Source organism: Heptranchias perlo, chromosome 18 (genome assembly GCF_035084215.1).
Source record: "Heptranchias perlo isolate sHepPer1 chromosome 18, sHepPer1.hap1, whole genome shotgun sequence".
Lineage (NCBI taxonomy): Eukaryota > Metazoa > Chordata > Chondrichthyes > Hexanchiformes > Hexanchidae > Heptranchias > Heptranchias perlo.
Window position 1 is genome coordinate 20,275,746 of NC_090342.1, and position 24,027 is coordinate 20,299,772.

At 43.2% G+C, this 24,027-nt stretch overlaps 1 protein-coding gene across 2 annotated transcripts in view; it reads left to right on the forward strand.

Annotated features, from left to right (window-relative positions):
• Positions 1-24,027, forward strand: part of tbc1d30 (TBC1 domain family, member 30) — an 84,943-nt gene that overhangs the window by 31,791 nt on the left and 29,125 nt on the right. For both annotated transcript variants that reach the window (XM_067999473.1, XM_067999474.1), the window contains exons 4-9: positions 585-650; positions 1,912-2,037; positions 6,897-7,082; positions 12,409-12,577; positions 19,564-19,732; positions 23,412-23,517. In XM_067999473.1, coding sequence (XP_067855574.1) covers positions 585-650; positions 1,912-2,037; positions 6,897-7,082; positions 12,409-12,577; positions 19,564-19,732; positions 23,412-23,517 — 822 coding nt within the window. The remainder of the gene's footprint in view (positions 1-584; positions 651-1,911; positions 2,038-6,896; positions 7,083-12,408; positions 12,578-19,563; positions 19,733-23,411; positions 23,518-24,027) is intronic.

Consider the following 24,027-nt stretch of genomic DNA (forward strand, 5'->3'; position numbering starts at 1 on the left):
CAGTTTTCTAGTTAAGAATTAACCTTCTTCAGTAAAATATTGTCCAATGGCTTATAAGGTAAATGTACCACATGGTGAGCTACTGAGTCAAGAAACCAGGAAAAAGCTTCAGGTTCAATACCTGGTCTGTTTTGAGTTAGCTAATCTCCTAGGGCAACAGTGGGAGTGCTGCAGTTGGCATCAGTGTCCATGGACTAGGAAGGAGAAAATCAATCGGAGTCCCCACGTCTGAACACTGTCCATTGATCTCCTGATAGAAAAGTGCATGTGTGCATGTTCATGAGGGCCATATTGTGCTCAGCTATGATGCTCACAAGGTCAAATAGCTTGCAATGGCTACATTCACACATGAAGAATGACAATTTGGCCAAAGCACTACAGGGCTACCTGCATCCATGGCATTATACACCAGCATAAATTGCTGTCTTTAGGAGCACAGGGGGAGAAAATTAGAAAAATTATTTGATTGTATCTCATGAGGAAATTAGTGTATAATTGTTGTCTAATTGTCACTGTAACCTATAATGTAAAAAATTCCAGAAACTGTTTTGCAGAATTAATTCATAATTATTCTTTGTTTTTAGTGGTATGATGCTCTAAAAGCTGTTGCTAGGTTACCAACGGGAATTCCAAAGGATTGGAGGAAAAGGGTAAGTGGTTGTCAATTGTTGAGGCCATTTCTATGTGACTTGTAAATTTGTCTTTGTTAATAGCATATTATTTGTCATATTCACCTTCAAAACAGGCATATTACAAACTTACATAAACTGTTTAAAGGACTGTATTAAAACTTTGTGCTCAGGTTACATATATCACATTTACTGTAAACTGTGTAAATAGAATTATAATAAGCAATATTCTCTTGCATATATTCAAATTTGGTCACATTTACTGTAAACTGTGTAAATAGAATTATAATAAGCAATATTCTCTTGCATATATTCAAATTTGGTAGAAAATTCTTATGTATTTTGTAACTTGCAAAGATGAGTATACAGAGATAGTATTTAATGAAGATCTGTGGGATACAATTTTATTCCATAGAGTTTATAAATGGTGCGTAATGGAATTACAAATGAGTACGCAGTGCCAAGTGGAATATAAATTATATCCCATAGCTTTTCATGTATTCTATTCATGCCATGTGCTAGCTAAACAATTAAAATGATTAAAATTTGGCTAATGCTAATTTTAAATGTGGACTATTTTAATTACCTCTAACTTATTTTTCTGTTGCCAAATACAATGTCATCACCATTAAATATTTTTCATATTTTAAGGTGATTACATCATCTAATATGTAACTATAAAGCAACAACATGTAATTGAGTGTGAGAAACTCAGAGCGACAGCAACAATGGTAAAAATAGATGTCATTCAAAGTAATGGCTTACAGAGCTGAAAGTGGAGGGTTTTTTTGAACCTTTGTGAGTAGCAACAGTATGACATGTTACTGCATTAAGTACAAGATTGGTTAACAACACTGTCTTGATACAGGCTCAAGCCCCAAAATGGAAGTCCACCCAGTGTTGCACCAAATGACACTTCTATTAGCACTATTCCAAACTCATGCTGGACAGTACTGGAGATGCCCAGTAAATTACAGTTTTTTTTTATTAAGGCTTCAAATATAAGGCCCTTTATTAATTTGTTTCATAATAAAGAAACAACTTGCATTTGTATAGCGCCTTTCATGACCTCAGGCGGTCCCAAAGTGCTTTGCAGCTAATGAAGTACTTTTGAAGTGTATCGATATTTCTGGTGTCACTATTAAAACGCCTTCAATTTTAATATACCGTGTGTTCTTTGTTAGTCTACATCTTACAAGAATCCCTAGTTTATGTTTACTTTAATCTACTTTTCCTTATAGAATTCGGTCAGAGTTTTATTGTACTGTCTATCCTCCTTCAGGTTTGGCTGACTCTAGCAGATCAGTACTTGCACAGTATCTCAATCGACTGGGAGAAGACAATGCGTTTTGCTTTTAATGATAGGAGCAACCCTGATGATGATTCCATGGGTATTCAAATAGTAAAGGTAATGTCCAATCTAACTGCTTTTGTTATGGCAAATCTTTTGCTTTCCCTACCCCGATGCTGCAGAACTCTGTGTGTGTGTGTGTGTGTGTGTGTGTGTGTGTGTGTGTGTGTGTGTGTGTGCTTGCGCCCTCACGCATGTGCAGTAGTGTAGTGGCAATTTTACAAGTGAATATATTATATACTTACTGCCTCAGAAAAGTTTCATTTTTGACTCTTCACTTAATGCATTTTCCAGTATTTGAAGTAGAGTTTATGATAGCCTTCATACAAGATAATAGAATCTGAGTTGAACAGAAAACAATTATAATGGTCTATTATAAAGAGTCTAAATGGGGTAGAGGAGCAAAGAGACTTAGGGGTGCAGATTCACAAATCATTGAAAGTAGTAATGCAGGTTAACAAGGCCATAAAAAATGCAAACAAAGCACTGGGATTCATTTCTAGAGGAAGAAAATTGAAAAGCAGAGAAGTTACGTTAAACTTGTACAGAACCTTGGTTAGACCATACTTGGAGTACTGTGAACAGTTCTGGTCTCCATATTATAAAAAGAATATCGAGGCACTGGAAAATATGCCAAGAAGATTTACAAGGATGATACCAAAACTGAGAGATATACTTGTCAGGAAAGGCTGAATAGGCTGGGGCTCTTTTCTCTAGGCAATAGAAGGCTAGGGGTGACCTAATAGAGGTCTTTAAAATTATGAAGGGGTTTGATAGGGTAGACATAGAGAAAATGTTTCCGCTTATCATGGAATCCAAAATTAAGGGTCATAAACTATAAAATCATCACCAATAAATCCAATAAGGAATCCAGGAGAAACTTCTTCACACAGAGAGTGCTTAGAATGTGGAACTTTGCTACCACATGGAGTAGTTGAGGTGAATAGCATAGATGCATTTAAGGGGAACGTAGATAAGCACATGAGGGAGAAAGGAATGGAAAGTTATGCTGATAGGGTTAGATGTGGGAGGAGGCTCATGTGGAGCATAAACACCGGCATAGACCAGTTGAACCGAATGGCCTGTTTCGATTCTGTAATTTCTGTGTAATTCTCTGTAAATCTATGGTGGCTATTTTACATTATAGTAATTATTAGCAACATATTAATTTCCTAACTCTTGTTATAGTGAGGAACAACTGAAAACAATAAACTGTTTTAGGTTTCGGAATGAATCGGTTTTGTGAAATAAATTTGATGCACCTTGTTCTCTTTTCTAAATTAATATTGATGCCTAAATTAATATTATCTACCGCCTTCAAAACAGTTTTATTACAGTTATGGGTGGTCCGGTAGGGCTGCCTCTGGGGATGAAGGATGAGGGGGAGCAGCAAAGAATACAGGAGAGAGCAGGCAAAGCTGGGAGAAGAGAAAGGAGGGGGTGGGCACTGTGCTGGAAGCCATACCCACAGTGGGTCCTCTAGGAGCACTTCTCCAACCTGAACTTCTCTGAGGAGCACTATCTGAGGTGTCTTCACTTCACAAAGGAGCTGTCACCTGTTGCAGCCGCACTTTGAGCCTCAAACCAGGGCACAGACAGCACTGCCTGTGGCTGTCAAAGTCACCGTGGCCCTCAATTTTTATGCCACAGGCTCCTTCCAGGCTGCAGCAGGTGACATCAGCGACATCTCAGAGTTTGCAGTCCATTGTTGTATCAAGGAGGTCACCGAGGCTCTCTACACCAAGAGGAACAGTTTCGTCTCTTTCCCTATGGACAGAACAAAGGAGGGCGAGAGAGTACTAGGCTTCGCCCGCATTGCAGGCTTCCCTGGGCTGCCATAGACTGCAGACACGTTGCCTTGCGTACGCCCCATCACCATCCTGGCACCTTTGTCAATAGAAAGGGATTCAACACCTTCAAAGTCCAGCTTGTTTGCGACCACAGGCACTGCATCAAGCAGGTCTGTGTCTGCTATCCTGGCAGTAGTCATGATTAATTTATCCTGCACCAGTTCTCTCTGCCACCTTTATTTCAACCATGCCACCAAGTTACAAGCTGGCTACTGGGCGACAAAGACTATCCCCTTCAAATTTGGCTCATGACTCCCGTCAGAAACCAGCAGACATCTGCAGAGCTGGCCTACAACGAGAGCCACGCCGTTACTAGAAATGTAATCAAGCAGACAGTTGACGTGCTGAAGCAACGCTTCCGCTGCCTGGTCTGTTTGGGAGGAGCTTTGTAGTACAGCCCTGAGTGCATACCAGATTTGTGGTCATCTGCTGCACGCTCCACAACTTTGGCATCATGGGGAACCAGCCCTTACCACCACCTGGGCAGCAAGAAGTGCAACAGGAGAAGCAGGAGGAATAGCAGAAGCAGCATCGACCACCAGTACCCCTAGCTACCAGAATTCTCAGAGCAGCTCATCGAAGAGCACTTCACCTGAACTATCCCTCACATGCCCAATACAGTCTAGCTCAACTGGCTGTGTGGCACTAAGAAGGCCACTGATGGAGTGGGTAGCAGGGGAGCAGGCATGCTGTCATCCTGAGACAGGTGGAATGAAGTTCAGTGCAGTGATATTAGGAAAGTGAAGGGAAGCGGGGGAGGGGAGTGTTATAAGTTGAGAGGTTGGAGGTGTGAGCCGAGAGTAAGAGACAGTATTCTTACCTTGATAACTCTGGCGAGGTCATTGACCTTCTTTCAGCATTGCAGCCACGTTCTGGGAGCTAAGCTCCTGTAGGTGACATCAGAGACGCTTGATTTCCCACACCCCAAAACAGGCATTCAGCCAATGAATGGCATGGGTATCACTGGCTGCATGCCTAAATCATTTTAATGAAGCCCCAGCATAAAATTAATATGCTGCCTGGGGCCAAATGGAGAGGCACATACAGTGCTTGCCCCACCCTCTGCACGCCTGATTCCGGGTGCGATTGAATTTCTAGGCCATTATCTTCCCAGTGAAAAATACCACAACCAACAGCAATACATTGTTATGAAGACAAAAGCATTTCATGGCCAATTGATTATTCTGATATTCAAACTTGACTTTGTCTGCTTATCTTTCAGTGTTTTTCATCAGCTGTCAAAATGTATTAGCCGTACGTTTGTGTTCATTGTAAGCTGTTAACACCCACTGTAACTCCAGGTTCCATATCTGGAAAAAAAAACATTTAAAGGATATCAAGGTATCCTAACAACAGTGCCCTAACATGACGTATGTTGTCATGGCTACTGCTGTGAATTACGTATCAGTAAATGCACAAATAATGCAGAGTGCTGACTGGATGACTCAGCTATATTGGTTTGGCATTTAGAGATTATTCTGACAAGAATAAGTTTTTTTTGCATTACTTCAAAGCTGAAATGCAGAGTCCTTGTAAACATACCAACATCAATAGAAAAATGCAAACACAAAACATTTTCCTTTTTAAATTTGCTTCAGGGATATCAATATAACCATCGGTACTAAATTTACCATTTTTAAAAATTTGTTCTTGGGATATATGTGACACTGGCAAGGTAGCATTTATTGTCCATCCCTATTTGCTCTGAGGGTATTAAAAGTCAACCACATAGAGGTAATTTTAACCTCACCTGCTCGGTGAGAAATTTAACCCCAGCTGCCTGTCTCACACTCAGCCTATTATACTTCTGTGTGTAGGGCAGAGAGAGTGAAATTTGGAATGATCTGTTCAATTGCCAATCAAATATCCGATTAATTAAAAGTGAATTTGTCAAAAACAGCCAGTTAGTACCAATGAGGAAATGAGCAATCACATCACTCAGGTTGTTTGAAAGGGATCAGCTCCAAACTAGCATGCAAAGAAAAAAAACTTACATTTATATAGTACCTTTCACAACTGCAGGATGTCCTAAATGCTTTACAGCCAATTAATTACTTTTGAAATGTAGTCACTGTACAGCCAAATTGCACACAGTAAAGCCCCACAAATTGCAGAAACCCTGTTTTTTTGGTATTGGTTGAGGGATAAATGTTGGCCAGGACACAGGGAGGACTCCCTTGCTTTTCTTCAAATGGCATCATGGGATCTTTTCCATCCACTTGAGCAGACAGATGTGACCTTGGTTTAACATCTCATCCAAAAGACAGCAACTCCAATAATGCAGCACTCCCTCATTACTTCACTGAACTATCAGCCTAGATTATGTGCTCAAGTCTCTGGAGTGGGGCTTGAACCCCCGACCTTCTGACTTGGAGGCAACAGTGCTGCCACGAGACATCTCCAGAGGCTTCCACAGTGTGCATGGATAGAGGCTTCTGTGCTGTTACAGTCCTCGTGCTGCCTGCTCTCCCACATGATTGTGAGGTGCAGCCCTGTGCGAGTAGCGAGTGGCACAGTGGGAGAGGCGACTGTTGTCCTCTCAGGATGACAGCATTCCTGATCCCCCACCAACTCCTCGACCAATACCCATCCTTGTGCCAAAAAGCAGCTGGGCCAGACTGCCCTGGCAGTAGCTAAGATGCTGCAGTCTTGGGTATTGGGCGCACTTCCAGTAGGGAATGGGCTGGAGAGACTGTAACCTGATTTTCAGGGTCTTAGTGCACAATTTAACGATGTAAAATGGGCAGGTGCTACTTGAAAATTGCTCTGTGTTTCTTTAATATTTTGAGGAAGATATATTAATATATATACACTTCTGGCCAATTTTATTGATATATACAATGGTAGAAATTGAAAATCTATAAATGTCAGCCCTGCTGTTTTCCTCTGCGTATTTTTAATAAATCTATAAAATGAATTTACTAACAAAGCATTTACAGATTTATTAACACTATTGTATAGAGAAAACATTGAGGCTAATAAAATGATCACTGTGCTAAACCCCTCAAGGCGATGGCCTAGAACGTAGATAAAGGTTCACATATACCTCTAATTGTTTGTTTCAAGGATCTTCACAGAACAGGTTGCAGTTCTTACTGTGGGCAGGAGGCTGAGCAGGATCGTGTGGTGCTGAAGCGAGTCCTTCTTGCATACGCTCGCTGGAACAAATTTGTCGGGTACTGCCAAGGTTTCAATGTACTTGCTGCACTTATATTGGAAGTGATGGAAGGAAATGAAGGAGATGCACTGAAGGTAAGTGCAGTGATGCAGAACAAGTTGCTGATGCACTTAAATAAACAAGAAAGGATTTGCAATTATATAGTGCTTTATCACATCCTATTTGCATCGATCAACAATTGAATCGAATTGCCGCTGAGATCTACTTAGTCAGATAAATCAGTGTTACGACACTGAAGCATGATAGGGTTCTGAACAGAACCATGTTTTTTTCTCCAGGGCACATTGTACATACATCAGTGTTTGCATACTCATACTCCACGGGTGATTGGATAGTACTGGAACCGTGGCTGATATTCTTCTCAACCCCCAACATTTTTCTCTGTAGGGTTCTTACTGGCACCTCAGTCTGAGATTGGCATGCCTACTGCTGTGCCTGCTGAGATCAGCTAACTCAGCACAGACCAGAGATTAAACCTGGCATCTTCCTGCTATGTACAGCTCAGTGCCACACTGAGTGGTAGATAGAGCTGTCAGATTTGAGAAATCCTTTGTGAGATTTTCAGTCATAAGTTAGGTATCACGTCACACTAAAAACATTCCCTGGTTAAAAGTGGGAAGCTGCATTTATCACCAGGATCATAAGTTAAGGCTTGAAGGGTTTAATATAAGTTTGCAGTCCTAGTACAACTCCTACTTTTCACTGATATTCTTAGTTATAAGTGACTGAGTCATATCCCCTGGTAACCTCCTGGAAGATTTAGTCCCAACCAGGAAACATACACATGGTCTATAGATCAAAAGCAGGTCATATGAAGCCCCACCAAAAAAGTTCAGCTTTTAAAGTTAAACAGATCTCAGTAGTCTGCCGTACCACCATTCACACTTTAATTATTGAAAACTAAAGAAAGAAACAAACTTGTATTTATGTGCTGCCTTTAATGACCTCAGAACACCCCAAAGTGCTTCACAGCCAATGAAGTAATTTTTTTTTGAAGTGTAGTCATTGTTAAATTGTAGAGAAACACGGCAGCCAATTTACGTACAAGGTCCCACAAACAGCAATGAGACTAATTTTAGTGATGTTGGTTGAGGGATAAATATTGGCCAGGACACTCTGAGAACTGCTCTGCTCTTCTTCAAATAGTATCCTGGGATGGTTTATGTCCACCTGAGAGGGCAGACATTTAACATGTCTCAGTTTAACATCTCACCTGAAAGATGGCACCTCCGAGAGTGCGGCACCTCCGAGAGTGCAGCACTCCTTCAGTACCACACTGAAGTGTCAGCCTATACTACTTGCTCAAGACTCCAGAGTGGGGCTTGAGCCCCCGATCTTCTGACTTGGAAGCGACAGTGCTACCACCGAGACGAGGCTGACAGCTTAGTATATTCTCATTAAAAAAACACCACTATTGGCCAGAGAACATGCAAGCGGTTGAGTTCCGTGCATAGAACTAAGCCTTCCCCAACTTCACATAGTGCAAGTAAACAGTAAAAACATGAGTCATTTGGATTGCTGTGAAAATGGAACCAATATTTTATCTTTCAGTGCGGCATGAACATGGCACTAATACATTTTTCTGCTTCTTTCTTTTGCCTTCTCTCTTTTTATCATCTTATCCTTTTTTCTTTTTTTTCTACTTTCTTCTTTTATCTGTTTTCTCTTTTTTTTTATCTCTTTTCTCTCCTTTTTCTATGACCTTTTTTTGGGAAATTTATTGATATTTCATTATAAATACAGCAACCTAAACTGAATCATGTATTTGTCTTCTAGGAATTTCAGTTTTTATTAATAAAATTGTGGGTGTTGATTTGCTGCTTTACTTCACAATGGTGGTATGGGATTCAGAAGTGGGATTTTTTTTAATTTTTTTTATTCGTTCACGGGATGTGGGCGTCGCTGGCAAGGCCGGCATTTATTGCCCATCCCTAATTGCCCTCGAGAAGGTGGTGGTGAGCCGCCTTCTTGAACCGCTGCAGTCCGTGTGGTGACGGTTCTCCCACAGTGCTGTTAGGAAGGGAGTTCCAGGATTTTGACCCAGCGACAATGAAGGAACGGCGATATATTTCCAAGTCGGGATGGTGTGTGAATTGGAGGGGAACGTGCAGGTGGTGTTGTTCCCATGCGCCTGCTGCCCTTGTCCTTCTAGATAGTAGAGGTCGCGGGTTTGGGAGGTGCTGTCGAAGAAGCCTTGGCGAGTTGCTACAGTGCATCCTGTGGATGGTGCACACTGCAGCCACAGTGCGCCGGTGGTGAAGGGAGTGAATATTTAGGGTGGTGGATGGGGTGCCAATCAAGCGGGCTGCTTTATCTTGGATGGTGTCGAGCTTCTTGAGTGTTGTTGGAGCTGCACTCATCCAGGCAAGTGGAGAGTATTCCATCACACTCCTGACTTGTGCCTTGTAGATGGTGGAAAGGCTTTGGGGAGTCAGGAGGTGAGTCACTCGCCGCAGAATACCCAGCCTCTGACCTGCTCTCGTAGCCACAGTATTTATATGGCTGGTCCAGTTAAGTTTCTGGTCAATGGTGACTCCCAGGATGTTGATGGTGGGGGATTCGGCGATGGTAATGCCGTTGAATGTCAAGGGGAGGTGGTTAGACTCTCTCTTGTTGGAGATGGTCATTGCCTGGCACTTATCTGGCGTGAATGTTACTTGCCACTTATGAGCCCAAGCCTGGATGTTGTCCAGGTCTTGCTGCATGCAGGCTCGGACTGCTTCATTATCTGAGGGGTTGCGAATGGAACTGAACATTGTGCAGTCATCAGCGAACATCCCCATTTCTGACCTTATGATGGAGGGAAGGTCATTGATGAAGCAGCTGAAGATGGTTGGGCCTAGGACACTGCCCTGAGGAACTCCTGCAGCAATGCCCTGGGGCTGAGATGATTGGCCTCCAACAACCACTACCATCTTCCTTTGTGCTAGGTATGACTCCAGCCACTGGAGAGTTTTCCCCCTGATTCCCATTGACTTCAATTTTACTAGGGCTCCTTGGTGCCACACTCGGTCAAATGCTGCCTTGATGTCAAGGGCAGTCACTCTCACCTCACCTCTGGAATTCAGCTCTTTTGTCCATGTTTGGACCAAGGCTGTAATGAGGTCTGGAGCCGAGTGGTCCTGGCGGAACCCAAACTGAGCATCGGTGAGCAGGTTATTGGTGAGTAAGTGCCGCTTGATAGCACTGTCGACGACACCTTCCATCACTTTGCTGATGATTGAGAGTAGACTGATGGGGCGGTAATTGGCCGGATTGGATTTGTCCTGCTTTTTGTGGACAGGACATACCTGGGCAATTTTCCACATTGTCGGGTGGATGCCAGTGTTGTAGCTGTACTGGAACAGCTTGGCTAGAGGCGCAGCTAGTTCTGGAGCACAAGTCTTCAGCACTACAGCTGGGATGTTGTCGGGGCCCATAACCTTTGCTGTATCCAGTGCACTCAGCCATTTCTTGATATCACGTGGAGTGAATCGAATTGGCCGAAGACTGGCTTCCGTGATGGTGGGGATATCGGGAGGAGGCTGAGATGGATTATCCACTCGGCACTTCTGGCTGAAGATGGTTGCAAACACTTCAGCCTTGTCTTTTGCACTCACGTGCTGGACTCCGCCATCATTGAGAATGGGGATGTTTGCAGAGCCTCCTCCTCCCGTTAGTTGTTTAATTGTCCACCACCATTCACGGCTGGATGTGGCAGGACTGCAGAGCTTTGATCTGATCCGTTGGTTGTGGAATCGCTTAGCTCTGTCTATAGCATGTTGCTTCCGCTGTTTAGCATGCATGTAGTCCTGAGTTGTAGCTTCACCAGGTTGGCACCTCATTTTTCGGTACGCCTGGTGCTGCTCCTGGCATGCTCTTCTACACTCCTCATTGAACCAGGGTTGATCCCCTGGCTTGTTGGCAATGGTAGAGTGAGGAATATGCTGGGCCATGAGGTTACAGATTGTGCTGGAATACAATTGTGCTGCTGCTGATGGCCCACAGCGCCTCATGGATGCCCAGTTTTGAGCTGCTAGATCTGTTCTGAATCTATCCCATTTAGCACGGTGGTAGTGCCACACAACACGTTGGATGGTGTCCTCAGTGCGAAGACGGGATTTCATCTCCACGAGGACTGTGCGGTGGTCACTCCTACCAATACTGTCATGGACAGATGCATTTGCGACAGGTAGATTGGTGAGGACGAGGTCAAGTAAGTTTTTCCCTCGTGTTGGTTCGCTCACCACCTGCCGCAGGCCCAGTCTAGCAGTTATGTCCTTCAGGACTCGGCCAGCTCGGTCAGTAGTGGTGCTACCGAGCCACTCTTGGTGATGGACATTGAAGTCCCCCACCCAGAATACATTCTGTACCCTTGATACCCTCAGTGCTTCCTCCAAGTGGTGTTCAACATGGAGGAGGACTGATTCATCAGCTGAGGGAGGACGGTAGGTGGTAATCAGCAGGAGGTTTCCTTGCCCATGTTTGACCTGATGCCATGAGATTTCATGGGGTCCAGAGTCAATGTTGAGGACTCCCAGGGCCACTCCCTCCTGACTGTATATCACTGTACCGCCACCTCTGGTGGGTCTGTCCTGCCGGTGGGACAGGACATACCCAGGGATGGTGATGGAAGAGTCTGAAAGATATGATTCTGTGAGTATGGCTATGTCAGGCTGTTGCTTGACTAGTCTGTGGGACAGCTCTCCCAATTTTGGCACAAGTCCCCAGATGTTAGTAAGGAGGACCTTGCAGGGTCGACTGGACTTGGTGTTTTGCCGTTGTCGTGTCCGGTGCCTAGTGGTCCGATGCCGGGTGGTCCGTCCGGTTTTATTCTTATTATGACTTTTCGTAGCAAGATTTTACAACTGAGTGGCTTGCTAGGCCATTTTAGAGGGCAATTAAGAATCAACCACATTGCTGTGGGTCTGGAGTCACATATAGGCCAGACCGGGTAAGGGCGGCAGGCTTCCTTCCCTAAAGGACATTAGTGAACCAGATGGGTTTTTACGACAATCCGGTAGTTTCATGGCCATCATTACTGATACTAGTATTTTAATTCCAGATATTTATTTAATTAATTGAACTTAAATTCGCCAGCTGCCGTGGCGGGATTTGAACTCATGACTCTGGATTTTAGTCCAGGCCTCTGGATTACTAGCCCAGTAACATAACCACTATGCTACCGTACCCGGGATTTTACACATACAACCATATAATGCACTGAACTTAACCACAGTATTGCAGAAACATGATGATATGCTCTTTTAGTTATATTCCAGTCCATTCATTCTCTAATTGTTCATTGTGCTTGCAATATATGATGAATTTTACATAAGATGGCTAAATTTGGTATGTTATGTGAACTTCATAGATTAATACATGTTGTTCTGCTTTCTTTTGTATTTTTTTAATATATAGGTAATGATTTACTTGATTGACAAAGTGCTCCCTGAGAGTTATTTTGCCAATAACCTACGTGCATTATCAGTGGATATGGCTGTCTTTCGAGATCTTCTGCGGATAAAGCTACCTGAGCTTTCTCAGTACCTTGATGATCTCCAAAAAGCGGCCAACAAGGAAAGTGCAGGTAATTTCCTTTGAGTTTTAATGTAAGCAGTTTCCATATGTACGCTGACGACACCAAGCTCTACCTCACCACCACCTCCCTTGACCCCTCCACTGTCTCTGATTTGTCACATTGCTTGTCCGAGTGGATGAGCAAAAATTTCCTCTAACTACATATTGGGACCGAAGCCATTATCTTTGCTCCCTGCCACAAACTCCATTCCCTAGCCGCCGACTCCATCCCTCTCCTTGGCCACTGTCTCAAGCTGAACCAGGCCGTTCGCGATCTTGGCATCCTATTTGACCCTTGGATGAGCTTCCGACCATATATCTGCTCCATCACCAAGACTGCCGACTTCCACCTCCATAACATTGCCCATCTCTGCCCCTGCCTCGGCTCATCTGCTGCTGAAACCTTCATCCATGCCTTTGTTACCCCTAGACTTGACTATTCCAATGCTTTCCTGGCCGGCCTCCCATCTTCCACCCTCCGTAAACTTGAGCTCATCCAAAACTCTGCTGCCTGTATCCTAACTCGCACCAAGTCCCGTTCACCCATCACCTCTGTACTCGCTGACCTACACTGGCTCTTGCAATTTTAATCGCTCCACCATTGATGGCCATGCCTTAAGCTTCCTAGGCTCCAAGCTCTAGAATGCCCTCCCTAAAACTCTCCGCCTCTATCTCCATCTCTCCGTACTCCTTTAAGACACTCCTTAAAACCTCCCTCTTTGGTCAACTGTCCTAATGTCTCCTTTTGTGGCTCGGTATCAAATTTTGTTTGATATTCGCTCCTGTGATGTGCCTTGGGATGTTTTATTACATTAAAGGTGCTATATGTTTCACTTTCTGGGTGAGTTTTTTCCCTCCACTTCTTGTTTTCAATATTCATGTTTTTGATGAAGGATTTTAATGTTGGGAAAGGGATATATTTTGGGTACCCCCAAATCAGGCATGGGATGTACTGATATAGAGTAAGACTCACTCTACTCAGCTCCAGTAGCATATCTTGAACCTCAACACAAAAGAGCATCATCTACTGTGCACTTGTATTTAATTTTTCCATTTTCCAGGCTGGGCATTGTTATGAAAGATTTGAGATTACCAGTTTTTGCCAAATTATGGTTAGTGCTGTACTTTGGATCTGCATTTATTGAGAACTAGGCCAAAACTTCTCAAATTCACTTCACCAAGGATCTTGTGGATCAAAGAAGGAGACCTTCATCCCATCTGCTAGGGCTGCAATCAAACTGAAGGTGCAGAGGTGAAAGAGCAGTGTCCTAACCTACTGCATTCCGCCTTTCCTCTGCACTCTTATTTTGAACTTGAAGGGCCCGATATTAGGAGGGAGGCGGGTTGGCAGCGGGGGGTCGACTGGGCGCGTGCGTAACGCGCCCAGTGAATTCGGGGTGCTCCGCACGCGATCGCAGCCTAATTGAAGGCACTTACCATGGCTTCTGGGTTTCCCGTTCTAGACCTGCGCAGCGGGCGCACTGCGCACCCGCATCACAGGCTGTCAGCAAGAGGAGCCCTATTTAAAGGGGCAGTCCTCCAATGCTCCTCCTGCAGCAAAGAACCAATTTAGGATCATGGAGCAGGCCAGAGGCAAGGCTGCTCCAAGTTTCTCTGACTCCTCACTCCAGGTGCTGCTCGATGGGGTGAGGAGGAGGAAGGAAATTTTTTTTCCATCGGATGGGAGGAGGTGTCCTCTATCTGCCACCAAGAAGGCCTGGCTGGAGGTGGCCATGGAGGTGAGCAGCAGCGGCAATGTGTCCAGAACCTGGGTCCAATGCAGAAAGCGATTTAATGACCTAACCGGGTCAGCCAAAGTGAGTATACTTACGCGTGCTCCCACACTCCGTCTTTCACATCACCTCCACCACCACACAACTCCTTCTGCACTGCCACCACAATGCTCTCGCATCACTCCTCACATCCACTCAACCATCATCCTCACCTTGCCTGCACTTACTCACCACCCCAGTTCCCATTCGAACACTACCACGCAATCCAATCCTCATACAATCTCATGGCTATGTCTCAAACGCACCCTCACATGCATCTCCCTCACACTCACTCCCACCCACACCAATGCATGCAGCGGATCACCATGCAACCATCACTCAATCACGCCTCTGTGTTTTGCCTTGATAGGAGAGGAGATGCCAGAATGCCCGGGAGAGGGCAAGGACCGGAGGGAGCCCGCCACACCAGGTGGTGTTAACAGATGCGGAGCAGCAGGCACTCGAAATAAGCCGGATGCTGGAGTGCCTGTCCGTGGCGGACACCGAGACTGGGAGCACACAAGCGGCTGGTGACAGAAATCTAACACTCAGCACTCATGATAGCGAATGATCTTAGCATCACTTGATCTCTGCAGCATCTCAACATCTGTCCACATTCTTAATGTTGCTTTCTGTTGTCTTGTAGGGCCATCTGCGAGTGTCGTGACGGCGGAGGGTGATTCCTCAGAAGACCTGCCAGCCTCTGAGGGGGCATCGTCACATCTCAGCCAGCCATCCACCAGCGCAGATACACACACCTCGGTGGGTCCCCGTCCTCACTTAATTGGGCTTGCACATGGTGAGTCACCACGCACATGTGAGCACGAGCAGACCCTGGTGGCAGGGGCAGCCGTGGAGAGTCCGCGTCAGTGGGAGCACTCTTCTCCAGGCTCTGCTCAGCTGGACCCAGATGCTGAACCCTGGGGGCCAGCCATGAAAAGGAGCGTCATCGAGGGGAAGCAGCACATTGCCGAGTACTGGAACAGTTGCCACGCGCGCTCTCCACAATCGCGTAGAGGATGGAGGAGTCCAACTCCTGCATGAGTGGAATACTGTCACAGGGACATGAAGGCATCTCTGAGATAGTGTCGCTGGTAGGTGCGGGAATGTCTGCGATGGAGGAAAGGCTAGCCTCCATCGAGCTTCAAGCACAGCTCAACAATGAGTCCATTCAGGCCCTGACAACGGCCGTTTGGATTCAGGGTGAGCCTCATTCTGCCACCTTAAACAGGCTGACAGATACCTTACAACTGGCCTTCCAAGGCTTCACACAAGTCCTCCAAACTGTCGTCCAGCAGGGTGGAAGGAGTGATGTGGGCCTGGGCCAGGAGAGGGATGATGGTGAAAGGGGACATGGAAGTGGGGACGCCACTCAAAGCGCTCCCACGTCTCACCTGTTGCCCCCTCTCAACCAGTACCCGGAATGCTGCCCCCTCTCCAGGTGGCCGAGTCTGCCCCTGCACAGGTGCAGGTGGAGCAGTCTTGGGAGGGCACCGAAACCCAGAGGGCGTCTGCACAAAGCATCTCATTGGTCAGGGCATGGACAAGAGCAACCTGTCACCACTTCTGCTGAAGCCACAGGGGTAGCACCATGTAGGGGTTCCCATAAACATAAGACAAAGGTTTTGTGAGCACAAAGGGGATGCACAAGGGTGTAAGACAAGATGTCATGTTTTTGATTTACTTTTATTTGTTTTGCAAAAAATCATAAAAAATTGTTATCACCACTACTGCCACGTCTTTGCAAATCTTGTCTGGTTTGTGCAATAATGCCCTTTCCTGAGGATCACCATGAAGACCCACAACTGATGCCACCCATTGTGTCACTGCAGAGTGGGTGTAGGTGTATTTGCAGGGCTCTTTTGTGCAGACGACTAAGAGACGCCGGCGATGTCCCCGGTGGCACCCTGGAAGGATGCAGAGGAGAAGTTGTTGAGGGCAGTGGTGACATTGACAGTGACAGGTAAGAAGATGGTGCTCGGGCCAGCCGGGAGCAGCTCGGCATGAAGGAGGCTGCAGATGTCCACGGCTACATGTCGAGTGAGTCTGAGCCTCTGTGTGCACTGCTGCTCAGAGAGGTCCAGGAAGCTGAGCCTCAGTCTGTAGACCCTGTGGCGAGGGTAGTGCCTTCTGCGACGCATCTCTCTCTGCCGTTGCCCTCCCTCCTGCTGTGCAGGTGGATGTGTCACAGCACTGTGTTGTGGGGCTCCACGTGTCAGAGGTGGACGGCGTGGCTGGCGAGGCTGGTGATGCTGTTCATCCTCCGAGGAGGTTGTGACTGCAGCTACGGCGGCCCCCATCCGGAAGATGTACATTTGAGGGGGTTGACAAGGTAGGTACATGTGTCTGCACACCGGGGTTGAGGTTGCAAGTTGGTGAATTTTAGTGTTAGGAGGAGGTTGGTGGAGGCCAAACTTTGTCCAAATTGACAGAATGGCCTCCTGCAATGAGTGAGGGTCCCCCCCCCCTCCACCCCCCACCACCTGTCAAATGGACCTTTGCAGCTGCCACGGGCTGGTGGCTGCAACACGTCCATTTCAACTGGGAGTGTTTCCCCTAGTATGGGAAACTCTCAGTTTAGATGAAAATCCCACCCCTCCTAAAATATCCTACAAATCAGGTCTCCTAACGACCTGAAGTATCCAATTAATTGATTTAAGTGGGATCCCGCCGGCTTTAATTGCTGGCGGGAGTCCCGCATGCGGGGGCTACGTGCGCATTTAAGCGTTTCATTGGGGAACCCGGAGGTGGGCGGGTTGGAGCTGGGCTCCATACCCGCCCCAGGAATCCCCAATTTTCACATCCCCCCCGCCACCGCTGGGGCACCAGAAAATCGAGCCCGAAGTGTTCATTGGATGTTCCTTCTATGTGTCATGTTTCAAACTCAGTGTTGGGGAACTTCACAACTGATAAGCTAAGTTATACTTTATGATAAAAAAAAAAGAGGTTAGAATGCAGGTGAATAAACTAATGATCAGGTTTATCTGTGCTATATCACTCTTTTTATTGTGTGGCATTATTGCACTTCCTTTTGATTGAACTGATAGAATTTCTAGGTGATGCTCTACTTTTAATTGAGGGATCATTTATTTTAGGCACCAATATTGCACCTTTATTATTTTCCTTTTAATAAATGGGACTTACGTTTTATTTCAATAATTAAAGCTTCAGCAAATATGTCATGGCCAAGCCCAGTGGTATTCGATTTTAATGGAAAAAATTATGGAATTGCAAAATGCCATTCCCAAAACACGAATAAAAATCCTGGAATCGTGTGTAAATATAATAGAATTTGATTAATTCATTGCCACCGGTGAAAGCTACACTGCCTACTTCCAGTGACAGTTCTAAATTATTTTGGACACCTTTTGCTATATTAACAGTATTAATTCTCCCCATCCAATACACGCCTTCCCCCTGCTACATAAACACAGATGTTTATCTGAAGCAACTATTCATACTTAACAGTCAAGATTTTAATGACAGATTGTTGGCCCCATTTATACTTAAGAAAATAATATCTTAATACTGCATGTATCTTCACCATTGCAAATTTCAGTGTTCTTCGTCGTTTTGAGAGAGAATTCAAATTACATGTTTGATATTTCCTATCTTTTAGATCTATGTTATCAAAGATGATTATGTTAATATTGTATCTGTAACAGTTCTTCTCCCCCTAGTACTATAAATCTGCTGCATTCAGGTACTTTGAGGGTGTAGTACAACACTCAAAGCCTGCTGTATGGAAATAAAACAGTATTAATGGCCTGCCTTCTCAAATGGTGGTCAACTAATTTTGAAAATAAATATTTTCTTGTGATTAAATCCAAATATTCCTACTAGCTCCCTGACTCACCAGTGAAAATGGTAGCGCTAACCCCCTTTTTAAAGCTAATTTTGTTTTTTTAAATTAAAAATTGCACATATATTGTTTCTCAGGGTGCTATTTGCAAGAGATAATTTATTCCACTTGTAAAGCCAATCTTCATAGCTCGCTAATAACTGTTACTTGTACTTCAGCAGTTTTTGCTCACACATGGGAGGACTGAAACCTTACCATTCCACTGAGGTACTTTATGCATCCTCCAGTTCTGCATTTGATCAATGAAGTCTACATCTGTTAGGCCCTACACCATCTGTAAAATAGATCATGAATCAGATCCACTATATTATTGTTTCTCTTTGTATTTTCTAGTTTTTGTTTAAATTTTGCTGTTACTCCTCTTCTCTATGCTATTTTCTATAATCAAACTGTTAAAAATATTAACCACTGTAAACAATTTTTAACCATTTTCTGACAAGAGGTCTAGGACTGTATTTTCCTCTGTTCACTCATTTTAGTGAAAAGGTGGACATAAGTATGACATGGGGAACACTGCTTTATACTCACTTCTACTTTTTCACTAAAATTCATGAATGGAAGAAAGTATACTGTTTAGTGTCTTTTTGTTCTTTTCATTTCAGTGCCCCATTGCACTCTCAAATGACAATCAAATGGTATTAAATGTCTTTATGATCTTACTGTAAATCTACATGAAACAGCAAATGGCATGCTACAAGCACATTTGATATACCTACTATATTGTGTTTCTTTTTCATACAATGTAAATTCATAATTTATTCAATGATTGACCATTCTTAATGAACAAGTTTCTTAAATTTTATCACACAGAATTGTTAATGTTATCATCCCTGTTTAGTTTATTTCTGCCTTTTTGTTTGTGTGTGGGTGTTCTTGTTTAAATGAGTATCGACACTATCAGAAGGACAGATTTGGAGCAGTTACTAAGCTAACAATGTGAGGAAGCTGAAACACACCCTGATTAATGGGAGTTTTTCTAGTGATATTCATCTTTTGAACTCAATAACATTCAGTATGTACTTTTAAAAAAAATAAAGACAAAAATTGGGAATAAACAAAAGAAAATTCATGTTAATGGTAATTTTTAAAAAATAACTTCAAGTGATACTGATTAGGTGTTTCTGTAAAACAAATTTAGATTCCTTAATGTTTCAAAATTAAATGTACAGTTTTTATTACCAAATGAGATATTTCTGGACTATCAACAAATGTTTGCACCATATTTCTATCCCTTAAATTTGATCAAAGTTTTCAGGTGATATTGGCTAAGCAAATATTCTCCCATTACCTAATGGGAGAATATAAAACTTTGCCTTAACTTATGATTTTCTGTTCAAACCATGCTATTTTATTATTTGACAGGTAGTTACGAACCTCCCCTGACCAATGTTTTCACCATGCAGTGGTTCCTAACTTTGTTTGCTACATGCCTTCCTAATCACACTGTGCTACGAATCTGGGACTCTGTGTTCTTTGAAGGATCTGAGGTGATCCTACGAGTAGCCCTGGCAATCTGGGCAAAACTTGGAGAGTAAGTTGTAGATTATAATCAATTCTGTGATTTTTTTTTGTTTTATATTTTCAGCCTGGGTAGAGGTACTAAATTTAAGATTTGTGGAAACATCCATTTTCCTCTCTGCCATTTTCCCCCCTCCCCCCCCCCCCCCCACCATGGAGACATCCATTTTCCCCTCTGACCTCTCCCCATCGCCAATCAGTTTCAAATATCTGGTGACTAAGGTATTCTGTATTTTATCTCATGTTCACTCATTTTTGAATTCAGTAAAAAATGAAATGCTGTGCCAGGAAATAACCCATGTCTGAGAAAATTAAAACAAGATGGAATGGATGATTACATTCAAGGACAAATATAAATTCTGTTCTACTTTAATCTGACTTGAAACAACAACAAAAAGGTCATTGTGATCTAGCCACTCTCAGAATAAAATCATCCCACATTCACCAACTATCAATTTGTGGTGGGTTTTTATATTTTTTTGGGGGGGGAGGTGGCGAGACGGGACATATTATAGAATCATAGAATGGTTACAGCACACGAGGAGGCCATTCGGCTCATCGAGCCCATTCCAGCTCTTTGTAAGAGCAACCCAGTTAGTCCCATTTCCCCCGCACTTTCCCCATAGCCCTGCAAATGTATTTATCCAATTCCTTTTTGAAAGCCATGATTGAATCTGCTTCCACCACCCTTTCAGGCAGCGCATTCCAGATCATAACTACTCGCTGCGTAAAAAAGTTTTTCTTCATGTCACCTGTGGTTCTATTGCCAATCGCCTTAAATCTGTGTCCTCTGGTTCTCGACCCTTCCGCCAATGGGAACAGTTTCTCTTTATTTACTTTATCTAAACCCTTAATGATTTTGAACACTTCTATCAAATCTCCTCTTAACCTTCTCTGCTCTAAGGAGAAACAACCCCAGCTTCTCCAGTCTATCTGAAGTCCCTCATCCCTGGAACCATTCTAGTAAATCTTTTCTGCACCCTCTCTAAGGCCTTCACATCCTTCCTAAAGTACGGTGCCCAGAATTGAGTTGCTTTTTTAATCAGTAGCACTTGAGAAGTGCATTCCATCCTACTTTTTGGTGTGGGGGGTGACTAATAAGATGCATCTGCGACAGGTAGATTGGTGAGGACAAGGTCATGTAGACCATAAAAGACCATAAGAGATAGGAGTAGGCCATTCGGCCCCTTGAGCCTGCTCCGCCATTCAATGAGATCATGGCTGATCTGATTTTTACCTCAACTCCACTTTCCCGCCTTCTCCCCATAACCTTTGACTCCCTTGCTGATCAAAAATTTGTCTAACTCAGCCTTGAATGTATTCAGTGACTCAGCCTCCAAAGCTTTTGGGGTAAAGAATTCCAAAGATTCACGACCCTCTGGGAGAAGAAATTCCTCCTCATTTCTTATTCTGAGACTATGCCCCCTAGTTTTAGATTCCCCCATGAAGGATAACATCCTCTTAGCATCTACCCTATCAAGTCCCCTCAGAATCTTGTATGTTTCAATAAGATCTCCTCTCATTCTTCTAAACTCCAATGAGTATAGACCCAACCTGTTCAATCTTCCCTCATAAGACAACCCTTCCATACCCGGAATCAACCTAGTGAACCTTCTCTGAACTGCCTCCAATGCAAGTACGTCCTTCCTTAAATAAGGGCACCAGAACTGTACGCAGTACTCCAGGTGTGGTCTCACCAGCACCCTGTACAGTTGTAGCATGACTTCCCTGCTTTTATACTCCATCCCCCTAGAAATAAAGGCCAGTATTCTGTTTGCCTTCTGGATTACCTGCTGCACCTGTGTGTTGACTTTTTGTATGTAGCAGCTGTTTCATTTCTAGAGCTTGGACTGAAGACAAAAGAATTGCAAGGATGAGGTGGTCCTGTTCATTTCCCCTTCAGTTCTGTCAACACTGGAAATATATTTTGCTCTAATTAATGATTTATGTGAGTTTTATTTGTTTAATATGAATCAAAGTAAAGTCAAAAAATTTTTTTGTGAAAAGCTCTGTTACTTATTAGGGATGGGCAATAAATGCCAGCCTCGCCAGCGATGCCCACATCCCATGAACGAATAAAAAAAAAACTTATGAAATATTTTGCTTAAAAATCTCATGCAATTATAGGAAATATTGTTTATAATGGTAAATTAACAATATCAATAACATCCCAGAAATGAATTCTACACTGGCTTTCAGTCTCAGCAAAAAGTTTAATTAAAATTTGTCTGTAATATTAGTTAATTACCTGGAATGCTGACAAACAGTTCTCCTACAGATTTCATGTTTCTGATAAGGAGAATATTGTACATGAGGGAGATTATACAGTGCAGCAACTCCTCATTACAGTGACCTAGATTCAATCTTCATGAAGCTTGGAGAATATAAAAGGATGAATTTTAAATGGAAGATCATTCCTATCTGATCTCTCTTTTTTAAGCTGCATTTCCCCACAAATTTCCATTTATTAAAATTATCATTAAGCTTTGACAATTGCTAATTGAAACATGCAAATATTTATCAAAAGGCTTGAAAAACATATTTAAAGTTTATTTTCAGGAGTACTTTGCTCACTGGCTATAGGTTCCAATCTCTAATGTGCCAGTGCAATGATGACATGGTGACAGATTAGAGTATGAGCAACGTGATAGTAAAAAACCATCTCAGAATGAAGATTTGTCAGGTCATTAGTAATAGAAGTGGGGTGGAGGGAAAAAGAAGAGGTAGAATTCCCTTGTCCCTCGGATTTATTACTAAATTCCAATGACTATGAAGGAATCATATCTCCGAATTGCTAGTTCTAGATGTGGTCATTCTTCTTGGCTCCCCAGCAGTTTAATGGTGGGGGCACAGAGTACATTGGAAGACCATTGAAATTAGATTGGAGTGAGAGCTAAGATCCAACTTTCAGAAGCAAATAATACAGTTTTTGTATTGTGACGTACTCAGATATTATTGGCATCAGCATTAGCACTGGTACACAATCATTTTTTCCCAATGTATTTTATTAAGTATTTTCCTCAATAATTGGAAATCGTTTAATTAAATAATTCTTTGCAGTGTACAAACCAAAAAAGTGACAGCTGCAGTGTTTTTGAAAACAAACTATAAACTGAGTGTAATGATCCATTTGCAAGGTGCATCTTCTTTCATATTCTAAGTACTCCTGGCCAGTTGATGCAGTAGAGACCTATTTTTATGATTTACAACAAAAAAGGTTAAGCCTCCTCCTTCTAGAAGATGATCTAAGCCAGAAGTTGAGGTATTTTACTACATGATGTATCATTAAAGTGATTAATCAAGTTCGGGAATATTCTCAACTCCTTGTGAATTTGTCATAAATATTTAGTTTTGAAGAATAGCTTTACTAAGCTATTATTATTTGTTAACGCATCTTCCTTTCATAGCCCTCTAGCTCGTTCTTTGACTAAGGGCATGCGTGGGTGACTGCATGAACCTCTGTAGCATCTGCAAGTTCCAATCTCTGTCTGCTGATAGGGGACCTGCTGATTTTTCATCAGTCCCCATCACTAAGGCAGCAAGCTTCCATTTGATGCTATTTGTGACAGGCCAGCTGAGATTGGCAGTGCATTGTCCGTGTGGAGCCAAAGTGAATATCTGCCATGGAAATATAATCAGAGAGCTTTTCTACAGTAATAATAATGACAGGAGCCACTATGTTATTTTAACAGAAGAATTGAAAGCTGCCAAAGTGCAGATGAATTCTACAGTACCATGGGAAGACTGACTCAAGAGATGCTGGAGGATAGTCTGATTGACTGTAATGAACTGATGCAGGTTAGTAATTTGTCTCCTATTTGTGGGTGAGAATTATTCCGGTCACTCTATGTAGCAACATCATCAAGCTTTCATGAAGGTTTCATCTGTTTGCTATTTCTACAGAAACTGTGGCTACTTTCCAAAGGAGCATGTTGACCATTTCACTGGAAGTACCAAACACAGAAAATCTTCATCAACATATTTGTATAGACATAGCAACCAGAGAAATTCTAACCCCATGTTGTAGTTTTAGAAGTTTGTTTTAAGGATGTGTCAAGTATTGGGTATCCTTCAAGATGTTCAGAAATAAATTGCTATAATGCTACCAGCATTAATTTTGAAAGAGTCTGAAGAGGATCTGTCAGAATCATTATCAGATCTATTATCTGTTACGTACATGCTAAACTGACAATATTTCCAACTGGGAATGAACTGTGAGATTTCCGAATGCCAAAATGCACAAGCTATTAATCAAATTAATTTGATATACGGTTAGAGTTGGCTATTAAATAATTTATAGTATCAGGA